Source organism: Amblyomma mixtum, chromosome 6, assembly GCF_055824585.1.
Source record: "Amblyomma mixtum isolate Tamu chromosome 6, ASM5582458v1, whole genome shotgun sequence".
Lineage (NCBI taxonomy): Eukaryota > Metazoa > Arthropoda > Arachnida > Ixodida > Ixodidae > Amblyomma > Amblyomma mixtum.
Genome location: NC_143017.1, coordinates 126,089,292 through 126,106,403, shown reverse-complemented (window position 1 = coordinate 126,106,403; position 17,112 = coordinate 126,089,292). Strand labels below are relative to the sequence as shown.

Sequence of the window (17,112 nt, the reverse complement as noted above, 5' to 3'; positions counted from 1 at the left end):
TTTCAGGGAAGGAATGGTGTAACAGCTTCTCAATCTTGATTGTGCTAAGCAATCTCGCGCGCTCCCAACGCCCTCCGCAGAACACCCCCCTCCCCCCACGAGCCGCGAAATGTGGAGAAACAAAAAAAAAACTGCAACATATACTACGAACAAAAGAAAATCCAAGTAAAAGCAGCTGTTTCCTGCAGCAAATGCGAAGTACATTCGTGCTTTCACGTTTCCCAGAGCTTTCATTGACTGGCTCAAGGACCGGGCATAGGCCTGAGGTGCAAACACTGGAGTGAGAAAGCAGCCATAAAAAAAAAAGGTTATACGTAACTCTCTCAATTTTTTTTTGCCTAAAAGTCAGAAAAGAGACATTGCAGCTCATATGGCATATATTTAATTTTTTGTTTTTAAATCTTATACTCAAGAATTTTCAGCTCTAACTTTTTTTAAGGGCAGGAATGTTTATTTTAAAATTTTTTCTCGATTTATGCATATTGTTCAGGCATGTAGATTTCTTTGGCGTGGAAGCGCAAACATTTCAATTAATAAAAATACTTTCTAAAACTCATCAGAATTTTCGGCTTTTTTGGGCGGTCCTGAAAGAGCGTTCTCTTCAATCGAAAATCCTGGAAAGCTTGGGTGTCCCCATGAACGTTCGCCATGATGGATAAAAATCGCTTGTTTTGTAGACGTTGCATTCAAAACAATTCTGGAAGTCAAAATCGCGGCACTGAAAATTGTTGTGCTGTGTTCTGTTTTATGGCGCATAAGTGACTAAGGCTGTCAAGCGCCAAACTCAGGGTAGATACACTTGAATATCTCATCAAAATTTCTGAAATCGTTTCTTTTCTGTAGTTCATATATGAATCTGTTGAAATACTTGCCATATTTTTCACAGACGTTGCTTGAAATTAACGAGTTGCAGTGTAAACAAGGATAAGGTACTACTCATTGTTTCTGTGCCTTCTGCACTCAGCTAAATATTTCGCGTTCCCGGGTAATTTCATGCTTTCACCATACCTGCACAAAAGAAAGAAATATCACACGCAGTTAAAAGTCAACATACGAATCCGTTCTTTTGTTCTGATCACGCAAACTCCAAAACACTCAGTAAAACATGTTTACGCAAAAGGCGTACTGGCGCTAAAAAACGAAGACAACACACACAACAGGACAGGACTGGCGCCAACTTCCAACTAGTTTATTCACAGAAAAAAAACCACTTAAGAACCACACTGCATGCAAAAAAATACAGACAAACCAGAAACAAGGGGTGACTTAACAAAGATGCACGTGCCAAACGGTAAACATGTCAAGCTACAACCAACTAGCTCAAATCAAAGTACTGCTGGTCAGTAAAACACGTTGCGGGGCTTGTTGGTTAAGCATTTTCTTTCGTCCTGTCATGTCCTCTGTGTATTCGTCCTAAAAGTTAGCGCTGCTTAAATTTTAACGATCCAAAACACTCTACGCTGGGGCAGAAGGGTACATTGCAAGGTTTCTCAGCGCACGTGATAGCATCCTTCGAATTCACTTCTACACTTTTATTCCTGTAGCCTCAACGTGGAAATCACAATGTATTCGGGTATGGACCGGTGCGGTGTTTTATCCGTAGCTACGTGTATCTTTCGTTCTTAGCGCTCGTGTTTCTCTTTCGTTCTTTGTGTTCCTGTCCTAGTTGCGCTAAAAATATGTATAAATTGCTACGTGTGTCCCGTTTTCCAGCTAACTGCAGCCACATACAACGCACAGGTCGTTTACAGAGCGGAAATGCTGTTGGTCTAGAAATGCCGCTATTTGCGTGCTAGCAGGCAGACATGAGAGAAACAGGGTGAGTTATTTCAATACGTGAGATTTTGACCGGGTTAGCAGTAAAATTTTCAATCAAAAAGCAATAAAAAATGCAAGCCTGCCTACGGGATGTCGGCGGGTATATTGATTGTTTCATTGAAATTAATAATATACGAAAAAACCGAGTTCATAAACTTTATTTTGATGAAAAATACTTTTCTGCAGAATTGCTGGGTGTGAATGGAACGCAGGGTAGCACGCCTGCTGCTGCCCATTGGAAAGTAGGCAAACCGGTTTCGCGGCCGCTGCAGAAAAATTGGAAGGCAGAAACGGCGTCGCGCCAGCTGCCACTAACATTGTCCCTAAAACCGCCATAAGTACCCTGTGAGAAGGGCCCATACATATTGGGCGAGCGTAGATGCATCGAATTCATTTTAACGAAATAAACTGGGCGTTACCTTTTTTCTGTCATTAAATTCTAGATCTGTTTTGAAACCCGTGGTTTCTCAGCTTTTTTTATCTTCTGAATACACGTTCAGGAAAAGCCTCGCAGTTGATTTTTCGAGTAATAGTCATAAATATATTAAATGAATTACTTAGGTTGATCTCTCGGACTACTTCATTGCAGTTTGTACAGATAGCCAGGTAACCAAAATTTATGTTGAAACTCAACAACACGGGCGTTGAAACACAATTTGTTTAAGCTTTACGGATTTCGACCTATTCAAGCTCAGAGGAGGCCTGGTTTATTTCAATTCAAAGTTATGCCTATGGTAAAAAGATGTCTCCAGCTCAAAATCCTGCAACACTTGTGGGCTCCAAAGACATTCAGCACTATAGCTGAAAATCAATTGTCTCGAAGCCGTTACATTCAAGACGCATCCGGACAATGGTAACGGCTTTAATGAGAAATGCTATGGACGTTTCCGAAATCAAGTTTCGATTTTTCATTGTGAAAGGACGACTAATCGCATTACGAAGAAAAGCCGGTGGCATGCGTGTGTCTGTGTGTGTACTCGCAGATGGTACAGAAAATCGCAGCGACGTCAAGAAAAATAGGGTCACGTCTTCAAGCGGCTGTATGACGAGCGAAGCAAGCCGAGGAACGCCACTTCAGACAACTCTACACATGTCGTTTGTGTATATATACTCGCCACTAGTCGACCTCCATGTGGCGCCAATCATGTGGTGACATTCGCACCAAAACTGTGACGTAACCGTTTGTCGCACGGCATTCCGGGTGGTGTGATACGATTTCGCTTTGGATATAGCTTACACGTGCAAGTCAGGTTTGAAGCTAGCTCGCGACAGGGATTCGACCCGATGACATACCTGTATGCACGTTCAATTGTATGCCTTCCCAGGCTTATCAAAAGTGTAATGCAACCCTTCATCCTAGAGCGTTCTGGATGTTGTCAAGCGCGTCCTGGTGTTAGGTCATGTCCGTGCGTGCGTGCGCGCGCGCGTGTGCGTGCGTGCGTGTGCGTGTGTGTGTGTGTGTGTCTGTGTGTGTCTGTGTGTGTCTGTGTGTGCGTGTGTGTGTGTGTGTGTGTGTGTGTGTGTGTGTGTGTGTGTGTGTGTGTGTGTGTGTGTGTGTGTGTGTGTGTGTGTGTGTGTGTGTGTGTGTGTGTGTGTGTGTGTTTGGTTTGGTTTATGGGGTTTAACGTCCCAAAGCGACTGAGGCTATGAGAGACGCCGTAGTGAAGGGCTCCGGAAATTTCGACCACCTGGGGTTCTTTAACGTGCACTGACATCGCACAGTACACGGGCCTCTAGAATTTCTCCTCCAAAGAAATTCCAGCCGCCGCGGCCGGGATCGAACCCGCGTCTTTCGGGTCAGCAGCCGAGCACCATAACCGCTGAGCCACCGCGGCGGCCTCTGTGTGAGTGAGTGAGTGAGTGAGTGAGCGAGCGTGCGAGCGTGCGTGCGTGCGTGCGTGCGTGCGCGCGCGCGCGTGTGTGTGTGTGTGTGTGTGTGTGTGTGTGTGTGTGTGTGTGTGTGTGTGTGTGTGTGTGTGCGTGCGTGCGTGCGTGCGTGCGTGCGTGTGTGCGTGCGTGCGTGCGTGCGTGTACCAAACAACCAAACCTCTACGTCCTTCGTCCACGACATGCAATCTCGGCCAATCTTATCGCCGTGCAGTAAGAGGGTCCCAACGTTCGCGGTCTGGAGCACAACCAATACGCAAACACATAAATTCGTATGAAATAACTCTAATGCATGTAAAAATATTACGCGTAAACAATGTACCCCGGGTACGTAAGCATTCTTAATTCTCTCTACAGAATTTTTTGTAATTCATATATCAATCGGTTGAAATACTTGGCGTCTTTTCCTGCGGGAATTGAACAATCGACACTGTAAACAGAAATAGGTTATTAATGACCGCTTCTATGTCTTCTCCACTCAGCTAAATGCAGTGCAGGCATGAAAATGTCCGCGTAAACGAAATATGTTTTGTTTCCCCGGACATTTTCATGCCTGCACTGCACTTGCACAAAAGAGAGGAATATCAGACGCAGCCAAAAACTCAGCATCCAAATAGTCGCTTTTCTTCTGATCCCACGAGCTCTGAAACACACTGCACTGACACAGAAGGGCGCACTGGAAGATTTCTCAGCGCGTGATAGCATCCCTCGAATTCATTTTTTCACTTTGCTGCGATCTCCTCCACTTAGAAATCGCGGTGTAGTCGGACTCGAACACGTGCGTTGCTTTATCCGCAGCTGTGTGTGCCCTCCATTACAGCTGGCTGCAGCCACATGCAAGATAACGGTCGTCTACAAAGCGGAAATTTAGATGCTGGCGAGAGCAGCTATGGAACGAAAGTGGAACGTGAGTGGAACGAAAGTTATTCCAACAGCTGGAGGTTTTGACCGGGTCACAGCCAAATTCCGAAGCAGGATGTGGTGAGAGGAATGAGAGTAGGGGTAAACGGGGGGCTCACTCGAGCTACTGTGAAGCCATCTGCGACAGTGGCCCTACTCTACAAACAGGATAAAAAACGTGTGCACCGGGAGTTCTATTGTTTTAGTCTCAGAACTGCGGTCGGAATGGATAAGCGCAAGCAGAGCTCCGTTGAAGTAAGCCCTTTACCCTGTTCGGCGATATTTCGGAAGAAGAAGGTGAAAAGAACTTCTTGTAATTCTTGTAGTAGTTCTTGTAGAACTTCTTGTTTGTATATTCAAAACACTTCGCCGGTAGTGCCTTGCTTGGCAAGCAGGTTAGCTGTGAGGCTAAGACGATGGGATAACATGGGGCCTCCGAACCAGAAACACAGAAATTAACGTCGGAGAGACAGCTGTAGTGGTGAATGAGTTTAATGGCCCTGTGAGAGAGAATTAATTGCGTTTGGGCGTATTTTTTTTTTAATCTGCTTCTGACCGCACTTGTAGAACGTATTCCACTTGACATAAAGCCGAGATAGCAACAGAAAACATGTTGCCGCTTCTTTCCCCCTTCTTTCGCGCCGGAAACAACTCTAAATGCCCAACCGTCGGCTCGAGTACAAACCCCGCTAGTGTAGACATGCCGGCCCCGCGTCGTTGTCAAACCGTCGTAACTTTTCCTGCAGCTAGAACTTACAGGTCGAAATAGGATTATTTGATGCGTCATCTTATTACAACACGGCTCTTAATGCTGCAAAGATGACTTGGGCGGCACGGCAGGTGCAGTGAAACTTTGTTGTTGGGAAAAATATGCACGCTATAACCGACCGAAAATCTTTCATGCCGGAAAGTTTGACTGGATTGAATGACAGTATAGTGGTGATAAACGCTGTAGTTCTGCTAAAGTAGCACGTCTGTGTTGGGCTGTACTTTACACGACACATATTGAGAACCCATGTTGAGGAAAATAGACACTGTGGGGCATATTATAGTCGAATACAACACAAGAATTAAGCGGCAAATGCCTCTCAAAGAAGCCCTCTCACCAATGTTATCGACTTATTTTCACGACGTCACGGTAAACCGCCTTGCAGCTGTTAGAGTGGAATCACGGATGCCTGGCAGTGGCAAGGCGACTGACTATGACGTCTTTACATAAATAAGAAAATAGTCCCCTAACAGTAGGCCGGAGTCATTAGTTGGAGGGCTCCTTTGAGAAGAATTTGTCGCTTCATACAATCTTTATATTTTTTTTTATTTTACAATGCTGCCAATCGCCGTTTAGTGGTCAATGCAGAAAGGTTGGTTGGTTTATGGTTTATGGGGTTTAACGCCCCAAAGCGACTGGGGCTATGAGAGACGCGGTAGTGAAGGGCTCCGGAAAATTCGACCACCTGGGGTTCTTTAACGTGCATTGACATCGCACAGTACACGGGCCTCTAGAATTTCCCCTCCAAAGAAATTCTAGCCGCCGCGGCCGGGATCGAACCCGCGTCTTTTGGGTCAGCAGCCGAGCACCATAACCACTGAGCCACCGCGGCGGCGCCAATGCAGAAAGGGGACAAAGAATCAAGTGCATATGCTTCTAGGCGCTTGCGCTGTATTCGTCCAACTGAAACGCAAAATGCACCAGAAAAAGTATTTAACAGATTGCACTAGCTGTTAGGCCTACACAAAGCCCTACAAGCACTTAAGCATTGCCAAAGAGGTTAAGGAACTGCCACCAAGATTCGCACCTCATTGACCAGGGTCACGCACACTGCACTCTCAAACAGGGGGAACCACCAGGCAAAAATATTTTCACTGAGGAACTGAGTTAGCCGTCTCGCAAGCCAGCTAGTTAGATCCGAAAATGACTATCAGAAAAAAAAGAATATTGATTTGGGTTTCTTGTGCACAGAGGCACTGAAATTCTCTGCGTGTGTTTCAATCCACTTTGTCGCGTGCCTTTGTACTGCATTAGGCATTAAAATATGATGTGGTGTGGTTAATTGTATTAAACAGAATTTTGAGGCGTGTTCTGCGAAGCTTCTCAGAAGGCAAATTAAACTGTTAATTATTGGGCTATGCAATGAGTCACTTGGTAGCTGTTGACATGCAGTGCTACATAAAGGAAGATACTACAGCTTAAATTGTCATAAGTACAGTAAACAAGTAGCACCGGTAATGTTCCCTGAAAGTCTGTTTTAACCGGCCCAAGTTTTCTCCAACCGCATGAGGCCGGAAAAAACTGGCGGGCCATTTCGGTCACGTACTGCTGATGCTCGCAGCAGCAGAAGGTAACGAAGAACAGCAAGGTAGTGAATCGAAACTTGGCTATTTCAAATATAAAATGAGGTCCAGTTGATGCTTCGCGGAAGGCTGAATAGAAGGAAGTGAAGGACGTCGGAAGATTAAAGGCCTCAAACGCATTGGGAAGGCATTTTGAGAGTTCTCGAAGACGAGCAAAAGGCAGACAAAGGGAAATTTTGAAGGTTACGAAAACGGCCAAAAGGAGTGCTGGAAGACAGAGTACAGTTGCGGAAAGTCGGCTATTTCCTGTCCATTGTAATGCAAGGTACAGTAGAGAAGCCGATGCACTTTTGCATGGCGTACTGTAGGCACGAGCAGGCGATATTAATCTTTAGCAGAAGAGAAGCTAGATCTGTGATATTTCAAAAATAGGGAATAATACGCAACGCTTTATTCTTGCAGGTTCCCTTCGACTTCACGGTGCGGCTGCTTCTAGTCTTGTGGGCTCTATCTAGTCAACACTGTGTGCAATGCGTACGACATACTGACCCACCAAAGCTTCTTGGAAATTACAAAATCGTCGACCTTTCACATCATTTCAATAACGAGACACTCTACTGGACGAACGACGCGCACTTCTACCTCAACGTTACTGTTGTCAACTCTACAAAAGCTGGATGGTATATGCTGATGAAACTATCGCTTGCCAATATCACTTTTGTGCTCTAAGTAACTGTAAGCAGAAGAGCAGAAGTCGGCTTCAACATTTATTCCACCTGACGTCTTCAACAATTTCAAAAATTTATACCGTCACAAACGTTCCTTTCTTTCGGCAGCCCAGTGCGCAAACTGCCTTATTTATTTAAGGCCAAGTGTACACTAGTCGTCATCATGATTAGTCATGTTACGTGTACTGCAGCATAAAGGCATTTTCCCCTAAATTCCGGTTATCCTCGCGTTCCGCCTACCACGGCCACTCCAATCAATTCCAGCAACTTTCCAAACGCCCACCTGACAGCCGTAGTCGGTCACGTATCCCTGAACATGGTACCCCGCCTCAGACTGGCAGCATACTAGCGGTTGCTTTCATTGCGCATTGCATGCTCTGTTTGCCCTGCTCATGGCATGCAAATCTCCTGTCTATGGCCTGCCCAAGCGGATGCCTAGTCCATGTCACCTCCCCCCCCCCCCCCCCCCCCCCATCGTCTATATTTCATCCAACACATCGTTATTAGCTGTTTATTCTTTGATCTACGGTGCTCTTTTTGTAGCTTAATCACTACGATAATGTTTCTTCCTATAGATTGCTGGGTTCATACCAATCTAACTTCAAGCTTTTCGTTAACCGGCATGTTGCGGCCCCACTGCTGAGCAAAGGAGCATTCAAATTTTAAGCATTTGTGTTGAACAGAATATCGACAAGCTTTTGCTCAAAACCTGAACGCGCCTGCCAAGGGTAAATTCGTAACTTCTTGTGGCCAGGATTTGCGGTCGCTACTTGGCCTTCAAAGATGCTATACATTAATGCTTCCAGTGGATGAGAACTTATCGTAACCTATTGTCCCTCCCCCAGACTTATCTCAACATTAGTGTTCTTTTCATATTTTCATGCCCAGAACTATGGTCTGCCTATTGAGCCGCTTTTGTCATGCGTTAATCAATGCAGTGTACAGTAGGCAGCTTTAACTGCCTGGGAGCATGATTTACAAAACAAGGTTCTGTCGAGGCCATAATGCTAAGCGGTTATAAGTGCAGCCAGCTTCTACCCCTTGCAGCCCATTCGTCCGTCTCTGCGTCATCCTTTAGTCTAAAGTTCCTCACTATATGGTGATAGGGATCTGTCTTGGTCTCATGAGGCTCTTCGTCTCTCCAAATCAACAGTAACTAAACTTTATCGAAAGAAAATGGCTTTAAGCATGCGACCATACCACTTTGCATGAACCAATACTTCTTTCTCTAAGGATGTATGGTAACGTTTTTTAGTGCCTGCCTCTGAGCATTTTCTTTCGCTTAGAATGCGCAATAAGAAAAAAAAAATGGAAAGGTGTAGTTGTCATGTTATGGCATGCGAACGTTTTTGTTAGGAGACATGTAGATTGAATTAAAATCGATTAAATATAAGAGGTGTACAATGAGCAATTAGAAATTATGCTATATTTGCGTCTAAAGGATACAATAAAAAATTTTCATCATTGAACTGGCAAGCAGATGTATGCTTTCTCAAACGTATGTATCCAGATCAGGTGCTTACTGTGCTAGAAGAGTAAAATAACTGATTTTAGTTGTAGTTTCACTTTCAATAACAAGGCGCTAAATGGAACTACAACCGCAGCAAAGTTATAAAACTTATTCATCTGCTACTCTTGTTGCTAGAATAGAATATAAGAACGCCTGTCGCTGAAGCAATCATTACAGCATTTCATGTACATGCCTGCGAGCCCACCATCGTGGTAATGCAGCAGGAGAATGTAGGGGACTCCTAACGTGTTTATTGAAATACAGGTTCACTTCTTGTTGCTGAAATAACCAAAATTAGGGGCTATTAGCTCGTAATGTTATGAAAACTAAATCATCTTGTATTCGTGGTCAAACAAAACACGACTGCTACAGCGACCAAAATTGTTTAGTTGTCAAAATTCAACCACCCCGAATTTTTTCACATGTCCTTGTAACATATTCGCTTATCATATTAAGTTGTTCGCTTTACCTTTGTCGGGTTGAATGCCCAGATCATCATCATCATCAGCCTCACTAAGCCCACTTCCCACAGCTCTTCAATTAACCCTCTAATGTGCCAGCTGCGGCCTCCCTATCCCGCAAAATTCTTAATCTCATCCGCCCGCCGTACTTGCTGCTGTCCCCTGCTATGCTTGCCTTCCTTTGGCACCCACTCCGTTACCCAAAGGACCATCGGTTATCTTGCCTTCACATTACATGCCCTGCCCAAGCCCATTTCTTCCTCTTGAGTTCGACTAGGATATCATTAACCCGCGTTTGTTCCCTCACCCACTCTGCTCGCTTCCGGTCTCTCAATTTTACACCTACCATTTTTCTTTCCATAGCTCACTGCGTTGTCCCTAAGTTGGATCCTTTTCGTTATCCTCCACGTTTCTGTCCCATAGGTTAGTATCGGTAACATATAGCTGTTATATACATTTCTCACTTGACACACTCATTTCTCTGCCGCTCTTTTTCCTTTTTTCCCCTTTGTTCCCCTCCCCAAGTGTAGGGTAGCCAACTGGGCATCGCCTGGTTAACCTCCCTGCCTTTCCGTCCTTTTCTCTCTCTCTCTCTTCTGGGATGTTAGAAACCTGCCTTTCATGGACTTATTGTTAGATAATAGACATTCTTATGAACTTTCAAAGATTTCAGGCACGGAAGGGATACGCGTGCGGTTAGGCGAAATTTTCCTTTCTCTTTCGCAATAGTACTTATATATAGCCGCCGCGGTGGCTCAGTGGTTATAGTGCTCGGCTGCTGACCCGAAATACGCGGGTTCGATCCCGGCCGCGGCGGTTGAATTTCTTTGGAGGAGAAATTCTAGAGACCCGTGTACTGTGCGATGTCAGTGCACGTTAAAGATCCCCAGGTGGTCGAAATTTCCGGAGCCCTCCACTACGGCGTCTCTCATAGCCTTAGTCGCTTTCGGGCGTTAAACCTCATAAACCAACCAGTACTTACATAGAGTATAAAAAAATAGTAATTTTCTTGTAGTGATATTTCCTTTCGCGCAATTTTCTTTAGTGCTGCTCCAAACTTAGGGCACTGACAGACGTTCGCTGCCAGCGTACATTAAAATATGTAGAGCAATGACATCCTGTCCTTCTGTGGTGCCAGGCTTCAAGCGGACGTGGTGGAGGAAGCCATCCACGGTGGAACTCACCTGGATGCCCCAGTGCACTTCGCCAAGGGTGGCTGGGATGCGGCAGAGATACCACTTGAGAGGCTGCTGTTCCTTCCAGTGGCTCGAGTGGACGTGCGTGACGGTGTGGCTAAGAATAGAGAGTATCTGCTGTCCGTGAGTGATGTCCTGAAGTGGGAAGCACAGTACGGACGCCTTCCGCATGGCTGTCTTTTCTTGGCCTACACGGGCCATTCCAAGGTGCGTTTTCGGCTTGTGTGATACAGACAGGGAGCGCTTTACTCAAACAGAGCGTGGCGTAGCGTACCTATCTAAAAACCGTTCACAACGGTCGCCTGAAACACCATTCTTAGTCCATCCCTGTATTTCTTGCAATGAACTTTGCATCCTTCCAGGCACGCGCGTCTGCTCGTAAAATATCAAATATGGCATGGAGACTCCTCACTTTCTAGTCGCCTTTGCTCTTAATGAATAGAAAGAAAATCATCAGAAAGTGCGTTTGCTATCAGTCAAAGATTTTAAAATGTATTGTAAGAACAGGCCTCAACCATTTTCTTTTTGCTTTTTTACAACGCCTTCATGTCCACGTCACCCGCTGTTGTTGGGTACGGCGCTGTTGAGCCGATCTGAAGGTTACAAGTAAATTGAGCAGGAAGCGGTACTACGTTAAAAAACGCTGAGGACCAAAACAAAATTTGGTTATGAAAGAGAGCGACAGAGAGGCACACCAAAGGAAAAGCGAGAGACGTTAACCAGAAAATGTCATGGCGTAGAAAATATACAGGTTAACCGAAGCCAAAACACTCGATCAGAGGCACCTGCTTTAAAACACGGCCGTCATAGTTCAACGTGGGGATCAGAAACAGCACCCCGATATCAACAAGAGTTACGGGTGGATGGCTAGCAAAATTGTTGCTTGCTTTGTCGATTATATACATCTCCGTCAATTCTCGTGTTAACTGGCCCTTGTAGTGACACAAAATGGTAGTCTTCGCAAACAGCGGTCGGCATCCGTTTCTTGTATAATTCCTGCAGTGTGCAGCAACATGGAAATACGCACTGAATGTCAGAGTAATTGGAATTCTTCGTGAGGCGAATGATAATATATAGAGCTGCGTAGGCCACATATACGGAGGCCGTATCATATTGATTTGCAGTTCTGTATCTCACGCACTGCGTAGTCCGTCGTTTCGTTTGTAGAGCATATGTCACTAGTTATAGGAACAGTTTTCCACGACCGGCCCCCATGAGGAGTCGGAGGCGTCCATTTTGTGGTTCGATAAAGCAAGATGTTCGGCAAATTGGTGATGATCTTCCATACTTACAGCGCGAGAGACAGGACAACAGAGGACGACAGAACACAGCGCTGTGCTCTGTCGTCCTCTCTTGTCCTGTGTCTCGCGCTGTAACTATGGGAGGCATTTTGTACTTGCCAAGTGCTTTCACCATGGGCATGTCTGTAGCCAAGCGGGGCGCATATGTAGAGACCGGCAAAAGCAGAGCTGGGCGGCATGATTTTTGTGTAAGAAGGGTGTGAGCTCTGTGGATATTCACTCGAGACTTGCGGCAGCATGTGGCGAGCAGACAGCGCCCTGAATAAATGTCTTCTACTGGTGGAAGGCTGGAAAGCAAGCCAGATATGAACCTCGAATGAGACCAGCCCTGGACGGCCGTCGGCTGTGATAAAGTCTGCCGACAATGCCCTGCAGGAAGCCAGGGCTGCCAGTTTTCCACCCTGTAACGGCGGGTCTTCGGGATGCTGCCTGCTCGCCACACACTGCCACAAGACTCTGGAGAACGTCCAGAGAGCTGACATATCCTTGCACAAGAACAACGTCGTCCAGCGCTGCTCTTACCGGCCATTATCTATGCTCTCCATTCGGCTACAGACACGCACAGGAAGAAAGTGCACTGGCTGCTAAGAAACTGACCCGTGCTGCCGTCTGGTGCTGCAGCACAGTGCACACTAGTAATGACAGGCGCAATGAACGATACGGAGGACCATACAGGGCGGAAGATACAGAAGTGCAGATTAATATGGTACTGTCCTCGCAGAAGCTGGCCTTTTCGTTCGATGAAGTTTATGTGGACCATACAGAACCTTATACTAACATATATAAGGCTTTGTAATAGAGAAAGCAATAGTGGTCAGAGGTAATATTAAGCTAGATGTGACTCAATATATAATTGATACTAACCGGCATAATACAAAAACGTCAAGAACTTTGGAGTCTCTGGAGAACTTTAGAAAGCCTCGTTTGATACAGAAAGGCGCAAATAAGACGAGGACAAGAAGGAACGTGAAGCAAGACGACAGGCACAGAACGTCCCATTTGCGCCTTTCTGTTTCAAACATGGCTAACAACCAACGAGCTCAAACCAACGTACTTTTATAACACCTCGTTGTCTTCCACAGAAACTCGCTGGCTCCAGCTGCCAGCTTCTTGAAACCATTAAAGAGGGAATTCGCCAGGAAAGGGCTCTCATACAGCAGGGTTTCGCTACCACTGAAAGCCCGACCAAATGAGTATGCGAACCACGTCACCACTCTTGTGACGATCTTCCAAGCGACGTCAAGGACGTCTTGGATGGAAAAAGGTCCCAAATACTGCTTTGAGTCTCAGACCAATCTCTCAGCACTTGTAGCCATGGTACAAAGAGCATCCTCCGCAGGATCGACCTCCTGCCTGGCTGCCTCTCCTCGATGCATGCGTGTGTCTCCCTGATTTTTCACGTGCTGGAAAAGTGAGAGTGGATGCTGGTGTGATTGTGCATGACGGGTTGCTTGAGGCGACCTGGTCATGCCAGACTTGAAGCCTGTCAGTGTGGGTGTACTTCCATGCAATGAAGAAAAAAAATGCGGTGATAGCCTAGTGCTCTCGTTCAGTAGCCAGCGAAGCTGATCTGTTCGCAATGCCGCGGGTTCGAATCACCTTAGCGTATATTTATTTAATTTACTTTTATTTAGGCCGCCGCGGTGGCTCAGTGGCTATGACGCTCGGCTGCTGACCCAAAAGACGCGGGTTCGATCCCGGCCGCGGCGGCTAGAATTTCTTTGGAGGAGAAATTCTAGAGGCCCGTGTACTGTGCGATGTCAGTGCACGTTAAAGAGCCCCAGGTGGTCGAAATTTCCGGAGCCCTTCACTACGGCGTCTCTCATAGCCTTAGTCGCTTTGGGACGTTAAACCCCACAAAACTAAACCAAACCAAACTTTTATTTATTTATTTCACTCGGCACAACCCCACAAACACCGCAAGCATACAAACGCTGGAAACAGCACAAAATCTTGCTCGCGGTTAACGCATCAGAATTGTGCTTTCGCAATATAATTGTAAATGAGATACTCTTCAGCCGCACAGATTAAAAGGACATCTCTGACCCCTAGCCTAATGTCCCGCTATCGTGCAGTACTGGCCAGACCGCACAGCGTACATGGGCCTCGACGAGAACGGCACGAGGCACTTCCCGTCCATCTCCCCAGAGGCCGCCTCGTTCCTGGTGAAAAAGCGCAGCGTATTCGGCGTTGGCATCGACTCGCTGGCCATTGACAAGTCCGGTGACACGACCACGCACCGCACAATTCTGGGTGCCAACATCTTCGCCGTAGAGAACCTGAACGCCCTGCAACGGGTACCGCCTAGAGGGGCGTACGCCATTGTTCTACCGCTCAAGTTTGACGGCGCCAGTGGATCGCCCGTTCGAGTGGTCGCCCTGGTGCCCTGAAGGGCGAGGACATTCTTTGAGTTTTTTTTTTTTTTGTAATCCAGAAATGTATTGCCCGACTTGCACGTCGTGTTTTGGTGAACAGCGGTTTGGGTCAGCACTTCACAGCGACAAATTTTGCGTCCTCACTGTGAAGCTCTCTTGGACAACAATAAAAAAGCCTACAAATTTATTAGAATGTACATTGTGCACATGACCATTGAGCAGACATGGCCTCCAAGGTCGGATGTTAGGCTGTCCATATTATTCACGGGAGCTAGAGAGAAGAGGTAGATGAAGAGTAAGAGATAACGGAAGAAGAATGAGATAACCTTGACTGAATGCATCAGCATCTGTGGGTTATCCATGCGAATGCATTTCTGCAGTAGTTGCACCAAGAAGTTGCATAGAAATAATATTTTCTGTTTCCTGTAACGCGCATCCTGAAAAATTTTGTTGTGACTGCGCGTCCCAGCGAAAACAGCATGGTTATGACGGAGACGAAGGGCTAGAAGCGTGGTGCAACGTGAGAGCAAAGAATACTTGGTCTCGAACACTGCACAAGCAAACGCGTACGTCAAACATGGCAGGAGCAGGCGATGAGCATCCCCACGTCGGACGCGGGTGGCCCTGGAGTGGCCTTGTGTTTTTTTTTTTTTTAATGCTGGGCGTCACGTTGATAAGCTACCATAAACAGATCGTCTTACTGTAAGTTACAGACTGACGAAAACAGGCTCTTCGTACAAGCTACACGCCAGATTCTCCCGAATTAACGTATAAATCGCCCGTCTTCAGACATTGCAACCTTTACATCTGCCAGGAATAATCAAAACATCAAATCGACCCTCATTGTAACGTTTATTTAAGGAGTCATTACTTCTTGTAAATTTCGTAACAGCACCTTAATACATATTAGGATGAGCAGCGTGAACATAAATACTACGAAAGTAAAACGAACGCAAGGAATTCATCGGCTCGTAGTTCAGTTGGTATAGCAACGCTCGAGACATGCGTAGGTTGTGGCTTCGGTTCGCAAGCACCCCAAGGTAGTCGTCTTTTCATGAGTTGTATTGTGTTGTGCTGTGTTGGGTTTAATTGCGCATAAGCTGGAAAGGCTATCATGCGCCAAGCTCAGGGCGTAGAAAATTGTTTCGTATTAGACGTTATTCAAAAGTGTAAATCAACGGTGGTGTAAAGGGCCTAAAAAGTTCATTCGTGCAACCTAGTAAAATAATAAGGCAAAATTTTAGAAGTCACTTATGGTAAAAGCTTTAAAAGGGGTCAGGTAACCTCAGCAGCCATCCTTGGCCGGGCAAGGATCTCGAGGTTCCCACCCGATGGAATAGGGACCTCAGCCGTCTTCTCAGGGATGAGAGAGTGGCTGAGGTATTTTGAAAAACAGGTGGGGCAAGGGTTGAAGTTTATAGTTTATCGAGAAAACCAGCTTTTCTTAGAAAGCTAGAAACAGAACTTATCTCAACAATTGCATTATCACCCAAGAGTAGCATTGGATGAAGAGGTATGCGTTCATTATAAAATGAAGTGAAGTACTTTTTCCTTAGTCTTTCGAGTTTTAAGCATGACATTAAAATATGGTTTAATGTGAGTTGGTCTCCACATGTTTCACAAAGAGGTTTGTCTTGTTTCGTCATTGGGAAGTTATGCGTAAGGTGTGTGTTTGTCTTACGCGGTGTCGACATAAAATTACCTCCATAAACGTTCCTCAAAAGCCAATATATCGACGAGCAAGACGTAGAGCCGAAGGGGCGATGGCGTTCCGTGGACTCCCTGGCAGCGTTGCAAGACGCTGTCGCGTTCCATTCTTAGAGGCGAAGCTTAACATCGTAACCACACATCAGTGACATAAGCAGCATTAAGCTTCCGCCTCACCGCATTTTAGGTCAACAAAGGGCCCCCCTGAATTTTTCACTACGGGAGACACACGTGGCATTGATTGTGGCTCCATTCCAACCTGGTACGTGGAACTGTCTAGACATGTCTCTACAAAAACAAGAGCTACTGCGTACTCTTGTCATGCCCGTCACATCGCTCGGCCATGGCACGTGACCAGCGCACCTGTCAAGAGTTAATGCACCTGCAAACTCGACCATTTCACGTGGTCTCATGAAGTCACGCGCCCCGGCGACGAATCAGCGCTCGGCCTCTCACCTGCCACCTTCCAGATGCCCTGCGAACTCGGCCATATCACGGGGTCTCATGACGTCACACGCCCTGTAGGTCAATCAGCGCTCGGCCATGTCACGTGACTCTATGACGCCATCACATTCTTGACCAATCAGTTGATTTTAGGAAGAATTTTAGGTACTGCAGGCGGATCTCTTAGGCATGCTCGTGCCTTAGAAGCAGAAAATACTGTTGGAATGAAGATGATTCAGCACCGCCACCAACGACGACGACGCGCTAGCGCCGCCCGTCGGAGGCTCGTGCTGGAGAACTGCGCTTTTACACATCATTGCATTTTTTTTTCTATCCCTCGTTACTATTATTATTATTTTCATTCATTTATTTATTTATCAACTCCCTCTGCTAGAGATCTTGCAGAGTCCAGCTCCTGCGTGCGTTATGCTTGTCCTGTTTCTTTTTGGTCTTTCTGCTTTCTCTTGAAGATTCTCTTCCCCAGCATTCTGCT

The 17,112-nt window shown here is 46.1% G+C and overlaps 1 protein-coding gene across 1 annotated transcript; it reads left to right on the top strand.

The window, feature by feature from the left end:
- Positions 1 to 4,784: 4,784 nt before the first annotated feature.
- LOC149340300 (uncharacterized) lies at positions 4,785 to 14,565 on the top strand. The gene is made up of 4 exons (XM_089550748.1): positions 4,785 to 4,860; positions 7,360 to 7,577; positions 10,735 to 10,999; positions 14,169 to 14,565. The coding sequence occupies exons 1-4, from the start codon at positions 4,831 to 4,833 to the stop codon at positions 14,481 to 14,483; spliced, it is 828 nt and encodes a 275-aa protein (XP_089406874.1). The 5' UTR covers positions 4,785 to 4,830; the 3' UTR covers positions 14,484 to 14,565.
- The last annotated feature ends 2,547 nt before the right edge of the window (positions 14,566 to 17,112 follow it).

Bases quoted from the DNA above. Each gene is read 5' to 3' on its own strand.
- LOC149340300 (XM_089550748.1), top strand. From the start codon at position 4,831: ATGGATAAGCGCAAGCAGAGCTCCGTTGAA. The intron at 7,578-10,734 runs GTATATGCTGAT...CTGTGGTGCCAG, and splicing joins AACTCTACAAAAGCTGGATG to GCTTCAAGCGGACGTGGTGG. The intron at 11,000-14,168 runs GTGCGTTTTCGG...GCTATCGTGCAG, and splicing joins CCTACACGGGCCATTCCAAG to TACTGGCCAGACCGCACAGC.